Source organism: Amphiura filiformis, chromosome 1 (assembly GCF_039555335.1).
Source record: "Amphiura filiformis chromosome 1, Afil_fr2py, whole genome shotgun sequence".
In the NCBI taxonomy this organism is placed as follows: Eukaryota; Metazoa; Echinodermata; class Ophiuroidea; order Amphilepidida; family Amphiuridae; genus Amphiura; species Amphiura filiformis.
Window position 1 is genome coordinate 79,969,666 of NC_092628.1, and position 18,367 is coordinate 79,988,032.

General features: G+C 36.6%; 1 protein-coding gene across 1 annotated transcript in view; it reads right to left on the minus strand.

The window, feature by feature from the left end:
* The window catches only part of LOC140154294 (glycine amidinotransferase, mitochondrial-like), a 32,541-nt gene extending 18,083 nt beyond the window's left edge, over positions 1-14,458 (minus strand). The window contains exons 1-5 of the mRNA XM_072176875.1: positions 14,344-14,458; positions 6,737-6,866; positions 2,872-3,066; positions 1,256-1,451; positions 942-1,129 (exon numbers count right to left, since the gene is read on the minus strand). Coding sequence (XP_072032976.1) covers positions 942-1,129; positions 1,256-1,451; positions 2,872-3,066; positions 6,737-6,793 — 636 coding nt within the window. The 5' untranslated portion in view covers positions 6,794-6,866; positions 14,344-14,458. The remainder of the gene's footprint in view (positions 1-941; positions 1,130-1,255; positions 1,452-2,871; positions 3,067-6,736; positions 6,867-14,343) is intronic.
* Positions 14,459-18,367: the final 3,909 nt, after the last annotated feature.

Sequence of the window (18,367 nt, forward strand, 5' to 3'; positions counted from 1 at the left end):
AAAAGCCACCTAAGTCCATACTTTGGCCAAATTGAGTTAAGCATGGGAAATTGTTGCTATACATAGGCCTGTTATATGCATGAAAGAACAACTCAAATTCATCCTCTGTGTCTATTGGGCATGTGAAAAATAGCATGTATGAAAGAATCACCCAATTCCATGATTTGAGTCTTGTAACACATTGATTGAAATCCAGTATGTATAAAAGTCCACTTGTAACACATTCATTGCTGGAGAATGACTTTTGAACAAAAAATGGGTTTAATAAAGGAAAGTGTGTGGTTTATATTACAAAAAGTCCAAAATTTAAAATGAACCCCACGAAGTCCCTGAAATGCTAATCGTCATACCTAATACAGGTTAATCCACTCATTTGCACGTAAAACTTACCATATTGACCAGGTAAATCTAACTGAAGGAATTAAAATGATACACAGGTTTTTCTTTCAAAATAACTTCGCATGGACTTAGGTGGCTTTTGTATTCATGTATTCATTTTTCTAACATATAAGGCATAATGTTGTCATTGCCGGAGACTTCCTTTAAGTTTCAATAACAATTTAAAATAAGTAAAGATTGCAACATCTAGGATGTATTGTTACATTGGAAACATGGATGGGTATTTTGGTCAAATTTAAGACGAGTTATTTGAGACCACTGGTTAAAATCGGAGCATTGTTAAGTTTTGACCCCCTGTGGAGCCCACAATTCAGCCTAAAGACTATATTATACCTTTTCTGATTCCTTTTGACCAGAGCAATAATTTGATGTGTTTTTGAACACAATCTGATCAACTTTGAAATGTGACCCCTGTATGACCTTTTAGGGACATAACTCAAGGCGCAAGGTGCATTTTACCACCAACTTGGTTCCTGCTTTTAATTTTAAAAAAGCACACCATAATAGAACACCGTACACTTTGTGCAACTTGACTAATTTACCTCATCATAAAGTTCATCACTCATCTGTGGCTTAGGAGCAGTAGTCCATTTGGCGCCACCTTTGAAGTATTCTTTGAGAAGCGCCCTGTAGGCGCGATATTCAAAGAATCTACTTCGCCACGCCATAGGGCATTCTATTATCTCATCACCGATGACAAGAAGAAGATCCCTAGGCATTGACAGTTGACCTGTATAGATTTATAAGAACACATCTTTCTCATTCTTAAAAGTAAGTAAGTAAGTAAGTAAGTAAGTAAGTAAGTAAGTAAGTAAGTAAGTAAGTAAGTAAGTAAGTAAGTAAGTATTGTAAATACCTGTTGAAGTAAAATCTGGTGTTGTGTACTTGACGCTGAAATCAACAACATCTGGTCTTCGGACAGTGATACCTTCTCGCCTAAGGACAGAGCAGAACTCATCAAGTTCAGCACTGGCTTTCTTAAGATGCTCTAAAGGAAAACTTCTACCACCATACTTGGAGAAGAAATTCCATTTCTCCTCAGAAATTGTAGCCTTTAAAATAAAAATCAAATGTGTGCATACTATTACACGAGCTGAGCACAGTCCAACGAGTTTGATGAGAGAATATGATGGCAAACTTCATAACTTGCTGGTTACAATACTTGCCATAATATTGCCTTTGTTGACATAACATTATGCAGAAAGCAAGAAAGGTTTTTTTTATTATACTGAACTAATTTTCTTACACACCATGTGATATTGCAATATCTTCGAGATAGATAGAAGTTCCATTCGGTAAAAAAAATAATTGAGCACTTAACTGGGGCTCTATTGAATCCAGACACTCCTTGGGCATCTTGAAATAAGTTGCCCAAAATGACCCCATACGGTTATACAGGGGTAAAAAATTTAAAGTGTTCAGATACCGTAAAGATTCACCTAGTGGCGCACTTGGGTTCCTGCGAGAGTAAATTTAAAATACAAATAGATCACTTCCTCCTCTAAAAATCTCAACAAAGAATTATTGGTGTGTACCCTTATTTGTGGTGGCATTTTTCGGAAGGGCACTTTTATTTTGTGCCTAAAATTACAAGGGAGCCCATATGCTCCATTAGGCGAATCTTTACGGTATCACTTCAAAGTTGATCAAATTATTCGTCTAGGCCCAACACAAATAGTTTCGTGGAAGTTGTATCAAATTGCTTCAGCACCAGATTAAATAATTACAATGGTTTTTAAGACTTAAAATGGCGGAAGAGCGAAATGTTGTTTACCACGGATATCAGAGTCAGTCAAAATTTTGAGACTAAAGATTCAACCGAATGTTTAGGTCACGTGACTATTCAAAAAGAACTAATTGACTTCACGTCAAAGATATTTTCTTATTGCTAATGACGTGCCAAAGTCATTCAAGCCTTCTCTCTCTGGTGTCAATGACTTTTCGCTCTTCCGACATTTTTAGCTCTCGTAACTTGAGTAGCCCTACATTTCTACCAAAACTGACCATCATTCCGGTCTCTGACTAACCTTAATAACTAATTATTACGGAACCCTGAATTTTCGTGCGTGTTGCAATTTTTATGGTTCGGACATTCTAACTATAAACGACCCACAATTCCCAAAATTCCCAAAAACATTTTCCGTTGTAAAATTTCAGGAGGGCGATGAGAAGTAGAACGCCTTAAACTTAATCGTAATGTCCAGACTCGTCTATGAAATGCCCACATGCGTAATAACGTATTTAATACGAAATCGAATTAATCGCAATGTATTCTGCTTTTTCTGTTGTTGCTTTGATCCAGAGAAATCTTTAAAATTTGGAATTTGGAAAGAATGAAGGTCTGTAAGTCGAAGAGCTCCAAAACAAATTGCTAAACACAAATTTTCTCAAAAATAAAACAATCTTGAATAGAACCGTATGTGATGCAACCGACGAAATGTCATAACTTTCCTATAGTTTACTATGTCATACCTTGATGGCCACGGTTAAGGGAGGAACAGTGGCGCCTTCTGCACGTCCGACAATGACTTCATCCAAATGATCCCATTCATTATACGAACACACAGGACTCGTGGACGATGGTATGTTGCTATTATTAGCTATTGTAGAGGAATTACGACAAAGGAATCCATGAACTACCGTGCTTACGTTTGTGGAAGTATGTAGCTTTGGGGAAAAATAATAATATTCAATAAATAACAAGAACTATAGCGCCCTCAGGGTTCATTCTTGGTACAATGATGGCCCATGACCCTTCTATATTTCCTACAGTACCATCGACCCCAGAGGTAAAAGGTCATGGGCTACAGTGAACAATATGTGTCAAATTTCAAACAGCTCTAGCTCAAGAACAACAGCGCCCTCAGGGTTCATACTTGGTACAATGATGACCCATGACCCTAGATGTATCTATAGTAGCCGCATTCCCAGAGGTCAAAGTCTAAAGGCTTTAAAAAACAAAATAGGTACGACTGTGGGTACGACCTATGAACACAGTGTAGGGCAATAAAGGTAGTATTTTGTTAGCTACCTGTGTTTGCAATGATAAAGGTCTGAATCGTATGTCAAGGAAACTGATCACTTGACAAAAACTCCCTTAAAAAAAGCGCAGTGATTTATAGTGCGCTACGCACAGGCACAACGCCTAGACATTGATCCACAAGCCTCAGCACACTCTCTCTAATACCCTACCAAGCATTCACTCTCTCTTAAACCCCATCAGACCATCAATCTCTCTAAAAAGGGAATGTGTGTAGGCATTTTGATTTTGGTTCCTTGGACCACCTCAAAAGTTTGTCATGATGGGATAAGGTGTGTGGTTGGTTAAGGGTTGGGGTACTAGAGAAAGTGTGGTCCAGTCTGGTGGTGTTTTAGAGAGATTGATGGTCTGATGGGGTATAAGAGAGAGTGAAGACTTGGTAGGGTATTAGAGAGAGTGTGGGCCAGTCTGGTGGTGTTTTAGAGAGAGTGAGCGTATATTGGAGTATAAGAGAGAGTGAAGGCTTGGTGGAGTATTAGAGAGAGTATGGGTCAGCCTGGTGGTGTTTTAGAGCGAGTGAGTGTCTGGTGGAGTATAAGAGAGAGTGAGGGTCTGGTGGGGTATTAGAGAGAGTATGGTCCAGTCTGGTGGTGTTTTAGAGTGAGTGATGGTCTTGTGGAGTATGAGAGTGAGGGTCTGGTGGGGTATTAGAGAGAGCGTGGTCCAGTCTGGTGGTGCTTTAGAGAGAGTGGTGGTCTGATGGGGTATAAAAGAGAGTGAAGGCTTGGTAGGGTATTAGAGAGAGTGTGGGCCAGTCTAGTGTTATGAGCATTACATGTATATCAAATGAAAGCTTAAAACAGGGGCTTTCACATGGTGCTTACCAAGTTTTCGTTTGTGAATAGGGGAAGGGGGTTAGGTGTGGTCACGGGCATAGATATTGGTGTTTGGTCAAACACAACTGTGCCATCTAGTTACTAATTGTCCTTATACAACAATAATTCTTGACGCTTATAATTGGAGCATTGTAAAGTTTAGATTTCAGTAAATGTCCTAAAGCCCCGGCATCCATCGAAAATACCATGTACCGCCGGCTTTATTGGTACGGATTGAAACAAATAATTGGCGCAATGAGTTGTCACCATTGTTATATATTTGATTCAGGTCTTAAAAAGTACAAAGAAAGCAAACTCCATGGTCACACTCTATCTATGACTATGGAAGAGCTGAAAAGGGTTATCTCATAATTTACGACAGGAAAAGCAATTGGACTAGATAAAATCTCATCACAACAGATAAAGAACTTTGTGGACTTGCTGCTAAAAAATAACTGCCACAAACTTTTTGTGATCTAAGAAGAAAGCACATGTACTGGCGCTCCTAAAGCCCGGGAAAGATCCATCAATTGCAAAGAGCTACGCCTACTCAACCTCACCCAGCACATCGAAGATGGTTTGAGGAACTCCTTGCACAGATGACAACTTACAAAAAGGTGATGTGTTTGCCATTTACTCGCTTTATTCAGGATCAGTTATTCGTCCACTCTTTTCCGTGCACTTACACTGATTTACAGACTTGTTGTTTCATAAATCAGGTTTCAAGGGAAGAAGAGTATATCCCCTTCTTGGGACGGATACACACTTTGGCGTACACCTAATCGTCGATATTGCTGGATTAGTAGCACATTGACTGGGAAAAATGAATGACTGGCTCACAAGTACCTTTCTTCGAAGGCACCTGCTCCCCAGCAAACACAAAACGATTTTAAAACGTTTTGAACAGGTCATATTTTGGGTTTTTTATTTTGGTAAAAACGTTTCAATAACATTAAATGTCGGGTTATGTAAAGATGAGATTTAACACAGAAAAATGTTTTATTCTGAAAATAACACATGCTCGTAAACATATTTTCACACATAAATACAATTTAGGAGGTACAATATTACAGCAAACTAACTCACATTAATACTTAGGAGTCGTAATCACAAATGACTTGAAAAAAAATCAATCAAATATCAGCAAAAGGTAACAGGGCTCTTAGTTTCATTAAACGCAACCTCAGTTCATGTCCTAAGGACATCAAACACACAGCATTTAAGACATTTGTAAGACCAATCATTGAATACTGCTCCGCTGTATGGGATCCCTATATCCAAGATCAAATTTACCAGCTAGAAGCGATCCAGTGTAGCGCAGTATGTTTCATCAAAAAGACTACAGCAAACGCATCAGCGTAACCAAACTAATGAAGGACTTGAACATGGAGTCTCTGACTGACAGAAGAAAGATTGATAGGCTGTCCATACTACAGAAAGCCGGAGAGGGTCACCTGGCCCTGCCAGTACAAAACATACTGCAACCAACCAACCAACCCAACCGTCATACCAACCGTAGCCATCCAAACAAGAGTTACACATCAATAAGGACGTCTTCAAGTACTCCTTTTATCCCAGAACAATAAAAGAATGGAACGCTCTAACAGCAGCATTAACTCAGCAAACAGATACCCTTCAATTCAAGAAAGCATCCAAGACCACTTCCTCAAAAGCAGCTAAGCAGACGACACAAGTGCGCACACACTAGATTTCCTTTCCGCTTGACCCCATCTGGGGTGTCGGAGAGTATCCAATCAGAAGCGGAGCTCATTATTTGGCAGGTATGTTGGACATAACATTTTTGATGTATATTAATCTGATGATGTAATTTTTGTGTATTTTAATATGATTTTCATTGAACAATATCTTCAAAAGTAAAAACCTTCCAGGTGAGCAAAATATAGCCCATGTCTCAAAATATTGGACCTGCCTGTCGTTTAACACACGGTAGAGGATAGTTTATATTCATATATATTCATATTCAATTTATTTCCATCAAAATCACACATAAAATAACACCAACAACATTTTAGAAAAAGCTTGAGAAGACGTTGCACCACCTGACAATTAAATTGAACACTCAAAAACCAAACAGACATACAAACATGACATGACAAGAGCGGTGCCCGAGAAACACACACAAAGAACAAAAACAAAACAAAACAACATTATAAATATTAATTATGAGAAAAGAATCATTGATATTACAAACATTTGATCAAGTAAACTCATTCAAATCCGATCTCGAGGTCATCCAGTTGAACGGAACATGTAGGCCATGTACCTCACAAGAAGGCCCCAGAAGCCACTAGTGACAAAGAGCCAAAATTAGAAGTAGGGAAAACTTGCAAACATTGAAATGACAAAAAGATAAAACAATATATTACTCATATTTCGATTTAAATTATATTTAAATTATATCATAAAGTAAAAACAAAATTGCAGTATCGTTTATTCTCGAAATATTTGATATTCATCTTACCGATATAGGTTTGAAGATTCTTGACATATTAACATCTCGAAGACAAACACGAAGCATCTTGTCATTCCAATTCCTGCTTTTCTCATTTACTATCCAAGTTAAGTATCAAAACCGCCGCTTAATATCAATACTGAAATGAAAATTCAAATCATAAAGACACCATATTAAAAAAAAATAGATAATTTTCAATATTCAAAGAAATTCGTTTTCAGATGATGTTTGTGATTTTTAAAAATGATAATAGAGGTTATCCGTGTTCTATAAGGGACCGATCGTTATTTACGGCAGGGGGGGTAATGGGCATTTTGGAAAAAATATCGACAACAAATTTCGCGTTCCCCCCCTCGCGTCCGTCCGCTCAAAATTTTCGGATTCCCCCCTTGTTTTCCCGAATTTCTCCATTTAAAACTTAACATTCCCCCTCTTGGTTCAACGAAAAATTTTGCATCCCCCCCTCAAGACCCAAAATTGTTTTCGGATTCCCCCCTCAAAACGCCCATTACCCCCCCTGTCGTAAATAACGATCACTCCCTAACATGTATAAGCTGCATATCCTATCAGCGACTATGTTTAGGATTTTCAAAAGAAGTACCTGCATGTGCAACTATAGCCCGCCAAAGTCATGCAAGTAACTCCGAGTTAGTGCATTGAATTGATTTGAATGAGGAATACTACGGGAACCAACGCCTTTTGTTAGAAGTTGCACATGAGATACGCGGAATGGGGGAAATAATTATCATGCATATAGAGTATAAAGCGCTCCACAGACTCCGAGTATTGTACGTACAATATTGTATGCAACATATCTACGTTATTTAATCTATTGACATTCTATTTCCAGTAATGTTTAAGTTATAACGAATGTTTAATGACGAAAAATCGATAATAAGTTACATGTAATATCTAGTAGAAATATATTATTGATTTTACGTCATCAAACATTCGTTAGAACTTAAACATTACTTGAAATAGAATGGCAATAGATTAAACAACGTAGATATGTTGCATACAATATTGTACGTACAATAAAAAGTCTGAATACTGCTTTACAGAGGTAGACCTGAATCTCAAAATATTTCCAAGTCCTGATTTGCTATAGTCCTAAATATCCAAACAAATCATGACCTAAATGAATTGAATCAACAGGCCGGTGTGGCTCTTCGCCCTCCTGTTCAGCCTCCTCCAGCGGCATCCCCGTGTTTTGTTGCATTTGATCATTCCATCTGGTACCCAGCAAACACAAAAACGTTTTAAAAATGTTTTAAATAAGTTATATTTTGGCTTTTGGTTTAGGTAAAAAAAAACACGTTTTAATAACATTAAAATGTCGGGTTATATAAAGGTCATGATAACGTTTTAAAACGTTTTGTATGAAAACACACTACAACAATATTTTTAAATGTTTTCAAAAATGTTATTGTAAACTATTTTGCAAACATTTTTGCCAAATATTGTATCAATACTTAAATAACATTATGTTAAAATATTTGAACCCAGCAAACACAGAAATGTTCTTAAAATGTTTTTTTCATAACCTTTTAATAACATTTAAATGTCGGGTTATATAAATGTCATGAAAACGTTTTAAAACGTTATTGAAAATATTTTGGGCAAACATTTTTCGCAAAATATTTTTCAACCCCAAAATAACATTCTGTTTAGAATGTTTTGTATCAAGTTTTCAAGAATGTTTTTGGAATGTTATTAAAACGTTTTTATACCCTTTATATAACCCGACATTTAAACGTTTTCTGTAAAACATTTTTGTTTGCTGAGCAGTACATTATCAAAAAATGTTTTTTTAAGGCTATGAAAACGTTTATACTCTTAATATACCCTTTATATAACCCGACATTTAAACGTTTTCTGACAACCTTTTATAACCTTTTGCGAATGATGTCGAAAACGTTTTGTGTTTGCTGGGTAGGCGGGCGACCTGGTGGTCTAGGAACAGTCATTTATGGTATGGAGAGGGACTGAGGGAGGCGGTTGGGCATGCGGACAACACTGCCAAACCATTTCGTCCGTCGTTGGAATGGTCTCCTCGTCTTTTCCATTAAGGACCTAGTAGCACACCGTACCCTATTCCAGCAGTGCTATAATTTCCCATATTAAAATTGTACAATGCAATATGAACTGTGCATTGTCTTTTGGAAGAGAACTTTCTATAGGAGAACACTTTCAATTAAATAGTAGTAAGTGATAACAGATATGTGACATACTTGACCGATAACAGATTTTTGAGACAGATTGATATTGTAAACATCTAGGTGGGTGTAAAACCAATACCCAATATTTTGGATGTGCAAAGACAACTACTCTGACCTTCACCTGACATACAAAACTAAACCAGATCATTCTTGTTAAGAGACCACCTTTCAATTACCGTAGTAGTAGTAGTGACAACAGACATGTACCATACCGTATTCGACTTATGTTTGAAACATCACAATATGAAGGCCTATGCTATGGTTAAAGCTGAGGAAAAAGAAAGAAAGAAAGAAAGAAAGAAAGAAAGAAAGAAAGAAAGAAAGAAAGAAAGAAAGAAAGAAAGAAAGAAAGAAAGAAAGAAAGAAAGAAAGAAAGAAAGAAAGAAAGAAAGAAAGAAAGAAAGAAAGAAAGAAAGAAAGAAAGAAAGAAAGAAAGAAAGAAAAAAAAATGAAAGAAAAAATGAAAGGAAGGAAAAAAGAAGTAACAAAAGAAAAAAAATGAAAACAGAAAGGAAGGATGAAAGGAAAGAAAGAAATGCATATTAAAATCCAGACACATACAATGACCATCTACCTTGCTCCTTCAGACCCATGAAATGATTTCATCAATTATCGGCCTTGTCCCATTATATATCAACTCTTGTCAAAGGTAAAGGAATTGGAATTGGTGACAGGTTTATAGATAAACAAATTGGAGTTGATGACAAGTTTGAGACCAGGACAGTTGGTTATAAAAGCACACCTCCTACTTATAAGAGCATTTTGGTGGGTGCTACTAGTTTGTAAGAATATTCGCGGCTCACGCCGCTCATACTCTTACTACTACTAAGACATCTCATCTCGAACACTTCTATTATAGAAATCATCTGATTTACGCAAGGTCCAAAATTCGGCTCCATAAGAAGGAGAATAGGGGCTCTGTAGATCATCATTTTGAATGGCCATGAGATGTTTTGGTTCAACCAGAAGCAGGGCCTAGTTCGTGCAGTGAGAATAAAAATCCATGCAATAGGAATTAAAAATCAGTGCTTAAACTGTTTTTAAATTAAAGAAGTTCCTTCTGAAAGAAAAACGAATCGAGTCAGAAAATCCTGTGCAAAAACAGTATAGTTTGTGGTAGTCAGTCAAACATTAATCTTAATTCAAGCAAATTGCCTTACAACGCCTCTGGCGACGCTCTTTCACCAAAATTCATAGGCGTAGATCCCGGGATAAATCCCCCCAATATTTTGCCAGGGGGGATGGTCCATACAGTCATCCCCAATGTTGACGCCTGCATGTGAACTTATTACCAAATTAGCCTCATATTTGGCCATTTTTGACCCAAAAGTGCAATTTTTGGCGCATTATTCCACTTTCATCAGTTAAGCTTCAATGTGGCAACTACGCCACTGCCCAAATTTTTCGGTCACAAGTGAGGGAAAACCTCGGGATGCGCAGCAGATGTGGGGGTAGGGGGAAAAGTGGCCCCGACGGTGTTACTGGACTATATAGCCAGCTCCATCCACCGGAAAGATATTGACCAGAGTTGCATCTCCTTTTTTGGTCCGTTAAACAACCTAATTTTTTTTGTTGGGGGGGGGGGGGATAGTGTAATATTGCAAATTGACATAATATATAACCTTGATTTTGGGCTACAAGAGTGTAAAATGGAAAGTGTTTGCGGGCTCCTTGCAAAATCGGGCCAAAAATTATGACCAGCAGGAACATTGGGTCTGGCGCTGCTTACCTGATACGCCCTTGTAAGATCGGCAACAAATTAAGTGCAAATTAATGCCTAAATTAGCGGAAAAAGGACGACTTTCCACAACATATTTATTTATTTATTTATTTATTTATTTATTTATTTATTTATTTATTTATTTATTTTTATTTTTTATCCATTTATTTATTTATTTATTTATTTATTTATTTATTTATTTATTTATTTATTTATTTATTTATTTATTTATTTATTTATTTATTTATTTATTATTTATTTATTATTATAATCCATATCAGTGAACAAAGATTACCCACATATTGTGCCTCGGTATAATGTGCAGTAATGTAAGCTTGTGTTTTATTATAGGCGTGTAAATGTCAATCATGCAAAATGGCATCAGGTTTGAGCAAAAGTGCCATTGTTTACTTTTATTCATGCAGTAAATATATACCATTGTTACATCGGTTGGAGCGTGGTTAGAGTGAAACATTGTCGCCCTCATATAGTTTTGGATTGTCATATTTTCTGTGTAAGTGTTTGGGTGAGTTGTGAGCAGGGACTATTTTAGGGGGGAAAGACACTGCGCGTAGGCTTCTTGTTTACTTTTGTTTCGATGCCCAAGCAGGTTGTGCGTGTGCAAGGTTTTGGGGTGTGGGGTGTTGGGTTGGGGGCTCGAGGGGTGTATTCCATATCCAGTTTCTGATTTTTTTTTCCGAATTCACCCAATTTGGTGATACATTTTAGCTCACTGTTGATCTCAATCAGTGGCGTAGGTCCTTTTATAATCCATCAACCAAGTGCATGGTGGGGAGGCGCATACCGTATTAATCAATCTGTCTAAATCCTTCCCTGGCATACTCTACTTTTATTTTGTTATGCTTATATTCCGTTTCCTTCGGTATCAAAAAAATTATCCCAGTATCTGGTTCACGATACATTTCTTATTTTAAAAATACCTTACTAATGATATTCTTATTAATTTAGTATAATATTGTTGCGAAATCACCAGAGAGAATAAATTAAAAATTCTTTCATGCATTTATTATCGGTCATAATATAATGCAATAATAGAGATCCAAGAATTTACCCTGGGTGTACACCACAATTTATATTCTGGAATTTAAGCTTTAAAATTAACATACTTATTATTATTTACAATTTTACCAATTATTGTTCGCGTAATATCGTCGTAAGGACAACTTGTTGTTGTTTCTAAGAATATATTCCACGATTCGTTACACGATTAAGATTATTTCAAATGATAAACATGATAACCAACATTCTCACTATTTTGTGATGTGACTTTTTTTTCTACCATAACTTAATAGCTACATAAGCTACATAACTCTTTAAAATTGCATACTAATGACCCGATTCTTGCTGTCATTTTTTAGCCTATACAGGGTGTCCCAAAAAAGAAGCCCCTCATTGCGTCCTCTTTTTCTCCTATTTCTGAAAAGTTGATTAAATATATTTTGGTATGTAAAGAAACCTTAAATCGTTAGCTTTAGTAAACCAAAATAATGATTTCAATCGGCTCACAACTTTTGAAGATATGCCTTTTTGAATAAAAGTACACGTTTTTCACTCTGTCCACGGATAGCAAACACAGTGGTTGGGGTGGCTCATGCTGTGGAGTGGCCTGCACGATCACGTGTACTCCTTTTCAATCTTTGAAGTAGCCAAACCTTCTCCGTGGACAGAGTAAAAAACAGGTACATTTCTTTTTAAAGAGCATATCTTCAAAAGTTGTGAACCGATTGATAAAATTATTTAAATACTAAACACATTAAAAAAAAGTGCAGTGATAGTGCGCTACGCACAGGCACAAAGCCTAGACGTTGATCCACAAGCCTCAGCACACTTTACATGCAGAGTGCCTGAAAAGAATAGGCCCTGTAGATTTGGGGAATTAACTTGACCCAACTTTCACGTAATTGAATTCAACAAAATTCATTGTGTTTAAGGACAAAAGCAAATTTGACTTAAAATCCCCCATTAGAACACCAAAGTTAAGCGGCTGAGATAATGAGTGAGTTTTCTGTCACTTTACCTCATTAGTTTGGCTTAAAATGACCAGAAAATTTCCTTGATAATATTGTATAATTTTTGGCAAAGAATAATCAAATTAAAATTTGACCGAAATCGTATGCTAACACTACTTTTATTAAAAGTTCACGGTAAAGGGAGTCCTGAACATCCGTATTTCAATGTCAAACTTGATTTTCTATAGAATATGTAAATTTTTGACATGGAATGATTTATATAACAGGGATTTATGTATACATTATTTTTTCAAAGGTTTCCATGACTACATGACTAAGCCGTGAATTTTCTATTGCTAAGAATAAAGTTTATCAGACATGTAATAGGTAGACTATTAAATTTAGTTACGATAATAAAAATATGGAATGACTTCCTCTTCCATTTTGCTGTCACTAAAGTTTCAAAGTTCATAATCATGGCCAAGGATTATATATAGACTTTAGCAAACATGGAAACATATGAATTAATTTACATAGTTTACAAAATTAATTCAAAGTTAATTAATAGGTAGCAAATTAAATTATTGTAAATGATTTTAATAGTGCAGTTTTTCATTGTTGTTTTTTTCTAGCCAGGCGAGTTAAAAAGGTATTCTACCCCTGCTTTAGATGGATGAGGATCTCATCATAAATACGTTAACCATTGTTAACATCATTCCCCGTCATATAAAAAACCAACAACAAAGATTCAAAATGTTTGCCTCTTATTTCCTGTGTGTTAATATGGAAATGTTAATACATTTTATTAGAGGTCTTAAAATTCATGTATATTAAAGATTAAATATAGAAAAGTGAGTCGCAAATGGCCATTTGCCAATTTAAGGCTAATTAAACCATATAATATTGGGCCACTTAGTTATCTTATTTGCCTAGAAATACTGGAATTTTCGATATTTCACATTTACGTTAGAGGGAGGGGAGGGGTTCAGCCTCCTAACGGAGGACTTACGTTCATAGGACCTCATCAAACTTTCGGGTTGTTCCCAGGGGCGTAGCAAGAGCATCAGAGGCCCATGGACAAGGAGCAGTACGGGCCCTTTTAACCATGTCGGGATTTACCTTTTTGGGGGCCTTGGGCCAGGCCAAAATTTGGAGGCCCCGAACTCGCGTGCCGAGGAAGGCATGTGTACTCAAGTCAGTGGCCAAGTTTTGGTTTACGTATAATGCGGATTAAAATATAGACGAGGACTAACATATTTTGTTCCGATGTTACAATTGCGCGCAAAACACGAGAACAAGATTCAATTTCAGACTATTTTAGCCCCAAATCAACATGAACTTTGATATTTTAATGCGCGCGAAGCGCGGAAAATTTTGGGGGGCCTGGACCCGTGCCCATCTGGCCCAATGGTAAATCCGGCCCTGCCTTTAACATCTCCTTTATCAGCCCTTATTTAATTTTCGCTTTAGTGCTCTGGGGCCCCTGAACCCTTGGGCCCATGAACTTTGTCCACCATGTCCCCCGCTTGCTACGCCCCTGGTTGTTCCCTAAGGGATAAAGCTAAATAAAGGAGATGTTATAAAAGGGCCCCGTATTGCTCCTTGCATGGGCCCCCGAGGCTCTTGCTACGCCCCGGATTTTAGCCTCGTATTGGCCTAAAATATCGCTCATTTTGGAGAAAAAAGATAAATTAATGTAAATTTTACCTGCTTTGTACGACAAACACAAATGTTCCCTCTTTCTCGTTTGGCTGCCAATGTCATGCATACATGTCAAATGTCGTCGAAACATATGCTACGTAAACAAATATTTTAACTTCCATAACACAACAAATTCGGTACAAAAGATCAGAACAAAGTTCAAAGTGAAACTGGTCATCTGTATCACTTATTTACAGGCTTTTTTTTTACTTTATGTAACATGGAATTACAAAATAGATAGGATAAGAATATAGAGGGACCGTTTTTGACAAAAATCGACAAAAATTCGCGTCCATCCACTCCACCCCCCCGCTCAAATGTTAAAAGTCCCTTTTGTTTTTCCCACTTTTCTCATTCCCTATATGGTTCAAGTAAAAAAAAATCGCATTAACCCCTTAAAACTCCACTTCCTCCCGGCGTAAATATTGAACGGTCCCTAAAGCAAGTAAAATCATAAATGAGATTGATTGGACTTTTAATACCCAATGACTGTTCAAAGAATATCGCTCACACAAAAAAACCCATTGAAGATAGAGTAAGTTGTAATGTTAAGGGGTGTAAAGAGGGCGGGAACCAACCTGGTTTGGATTCCAGAGGGAGTGTGCCTGTAAGAGACACAGCCATCAGAAAAGGACTAGCTCAGATCAGAGGAGGCTTAAAGGCATTCCTACAATGCACTGTGATTGGGAAATTTGATCAAAATAACCTCATTTTAAAGGCAAATAATATTCCCATAGTATTTTTAAAACTGCAGCCAACGAGCTAATAGTTGAGACTTATAACTTATATTTGACTTTCTTACAGGAAACATTCATATTGTCCCACTGCATTAATTTTATTCATAAGTCTCAATGTTTTGAATGTTAAATAAAAGGATGAAAACACCAGATATTTGCACACAATCCCAATGCAAGATATGATCATGAGGGTCTATGCTGCGCTATTTAAAATCTTGAATTTTGGTCACTTTTTCAGCTCAAGACGCAAGCTACTCTCTCAAAGCGTAAACTAACGACTATCATATAAAAATATGAATGATGCGAAGGATCGTTAAGATTGCAATGGGTATGCCTGTCTACCTCGAAACAAATTCGTCGGAATAAATAAAATGTAATAGTCTTATCAAAACTACATTCATATATATATATCGACCGACCGACCCAGGTGTTGGTACCTGAAGGGCAAGTCAACTATTTTTAGCCTTAACAAAGTAGACAACTATGTGTACTCTGCAGAGTTCAGTGATTTACCGAGCAAAACATTTAATTTTGTCATTAATACTAATAGGAAGGCAAACAAACAACCACATATTGAATTGTGAATTAACCAAGCCATTCATGATCATGCAAACAATCCGTCAGTGCTTTTAACCACTTGAGTGAACTACAGGCATTTAAATGTTTCCCAAAATATAGAAATACTCTGCACATTGACATCATAGTGAGCTGACTGATTTTTAAAAAGCAAACTTCAACTTCAAGAATTATATTAAAGGAGTATTTCGTGATCCTAGCATCCTCTTTTTATGACATTTTTCAGTACATATCCACGAAAAAAGCTTATTCCCAAAATGTCAGTTGATTCCGATTTGCGTTTCCGAGTTATGCATGATTATGTGTATTACACTGCTCCATGGACAATGTGTTGTAATTTCGTTCTGGTATTTCAGAACGAAATTCAAATTTCATGATATCTTTGCTAAACGAATTAATCTGCAAGAAATATTTTGTACATATGTAGCAAGAGGTTTCCAGTGGTATAAAAATGTCAACTTTTTTTGAGAAAAGTGGGGGGATGAGGCTGTGGATCACGAAATGCCCTTTTAAAAGGCAGTAAATGTTTTATTATTATATATATATATATATATATATATGACCAGGCATCGATTGTGTGACAAAATTGGTCAAATTTTGTGTTCACTGTGTTGCCATTTTTGATATTATTTAACATCTTTTCAACGATTTGTGATAAGTTGCTAAACGTTCCAACATGAAAATATATATATCGTGGAAAAGCATTGAATTAATTTTCCATATCATTCACTTATAACTCAGTGGATTATTACCGGTAATATAATCAACGGCAAACCCCGGCTCCTGTATACGGCCAATTACATAGCATTCTCCGGCCCATAAATGCACACCACCATGACCACGGCATTTATTACAATGTTCCCCGAGAGACATTTTAATTTACATACTCCCTCTGAAAAAAATGGCTGTTCCATCCGCTGAGAAATCAACATTTCCCTGTGCAATTAGTCCATGAATTGATCCTGATTTGCATTGTCGTATAGAGTTATTTTTTGTACGCAACAGGGATGTTTGCTTTTATCTTTCTTTGTCCTTTATTAATTATAAATTAGGTGATTTAATTAAAATAATTCTTTGTTTCAGCGACCCTGGGGTAAACAGACAGACAAAAACATGGGTCAAAATCCTTCAATTTCTGTGAAAATTGAACAAAAAGTACCCAAATCCCTACATTTTATATCTCCCTGTGTTATAGACAAATTTTATACGTCACATTTAAAATCATTTAAAATGACTTATAAATTGCCTTATGCTATAATGGCTTCTTATACATTTGTATTGTGTGAACTTTGTTTTAAATGCCTTTGGCTTCCAGGTTAGTTTCTCGGAGCTGGTGAGGTGTATTGGGGTGTAACTTGGTAGGGTGGTGGTAAGTGGCTGCCCTAAGACTTGATGCAATTTTTGGCGCAAAATATGCAAATTAGGTAGCTAATTTGCATATTTAACTTAAAAATTGTTTTTGGGTGTTTTTTTTTTGCCATTTCGAAGAACTGGTGAGGCGTATAGGGATGTAACTTGATGAGGTTGTGGTAAGCGGCAGTCGTAAGATCCGATGCGATTTTTGTGGCAAGATATGCAAATTAGTCACCACATTTGCCGATTTTTTGTCGAAATGCTTTTGGCCATTTTTCGGAACTGGTGAGGCATATAGAAATGTAATTTGGTGGGGTGATGGTTAAGAGCAGTCTTAAGATCAGATGCTATTTTTGTCACAAAATATGCAAACCAGCCACCTCGTTTCCTTTTTTTCTATTTTTAAAAACGCTTTTTGCCATTTTTCGGAACTGGTAGGGGGTATATATATGTAACTTGGTAGGGTGGTGGTAAAGTGTCAGTCTTAAGATCCCACGTGATTTTTGTAGCAAAATATGCAAATTAACTACCTCATTTGCATATTTTTTATTTTTAAAAACGTTTTTAGCTAGAATAGAAGGCTGACGATGCGCCAAAACACGTATGTAAGTGTATAATTATTTAATGATAAATGAACTACCACTAAATGTTCCTGTCAGTTCTGCAGTGCAAAACTTCTCATGCAATTCAATCTTTAACATTACATTCAAATAATAATTACATTGTAAATTGGAACTGACACCAATTTTTTTCAGGAATATCTTGTTTGATAATGGGTGTGACAGCAGAATGCTTCAGGTTATCAGGGAAAACACCAGTATGAAGGGATTCATTGATGATACGTGTGATAACAGGAACAATAAAAAAAACCTTTAAAAGGGTTAAGCAACGCCAAGGATTTATCATTTAAATATTGGTCCAATGCACTTAAAACCCACCCATAATCATATACCAAAATCGCTGAAAAGGTACGGTACCCAAAACCGTGGCACGTCCCCGTATACCTCCAACCAGGGAGACCCCCCACGTTTATTTTGAGCGTATGATCATGAGAATAATTGAATATTTCCGATGTCCTTGCTTTTCCTTGTGTTTATAACACTTTTTAATCAAAGTTTTTTACTCCCGTCCTCTATCAAAGTATAACCATGACATGACATGAACTGGCGGCACGATAAAATAACATTTTCAACCTAGTATTTGACCCCATCGTCTCCATCAAACTACAATATACATCAATCATCCGAAGATTGAAGAATGCTTTGCCAATATCAATATCCAAGGCATTTGTTTCCTATAGGTCTAATTGACAACATTTTATGCAGAACAAGTTTATTTGGCGCTCAATCGCTAACATACATGAC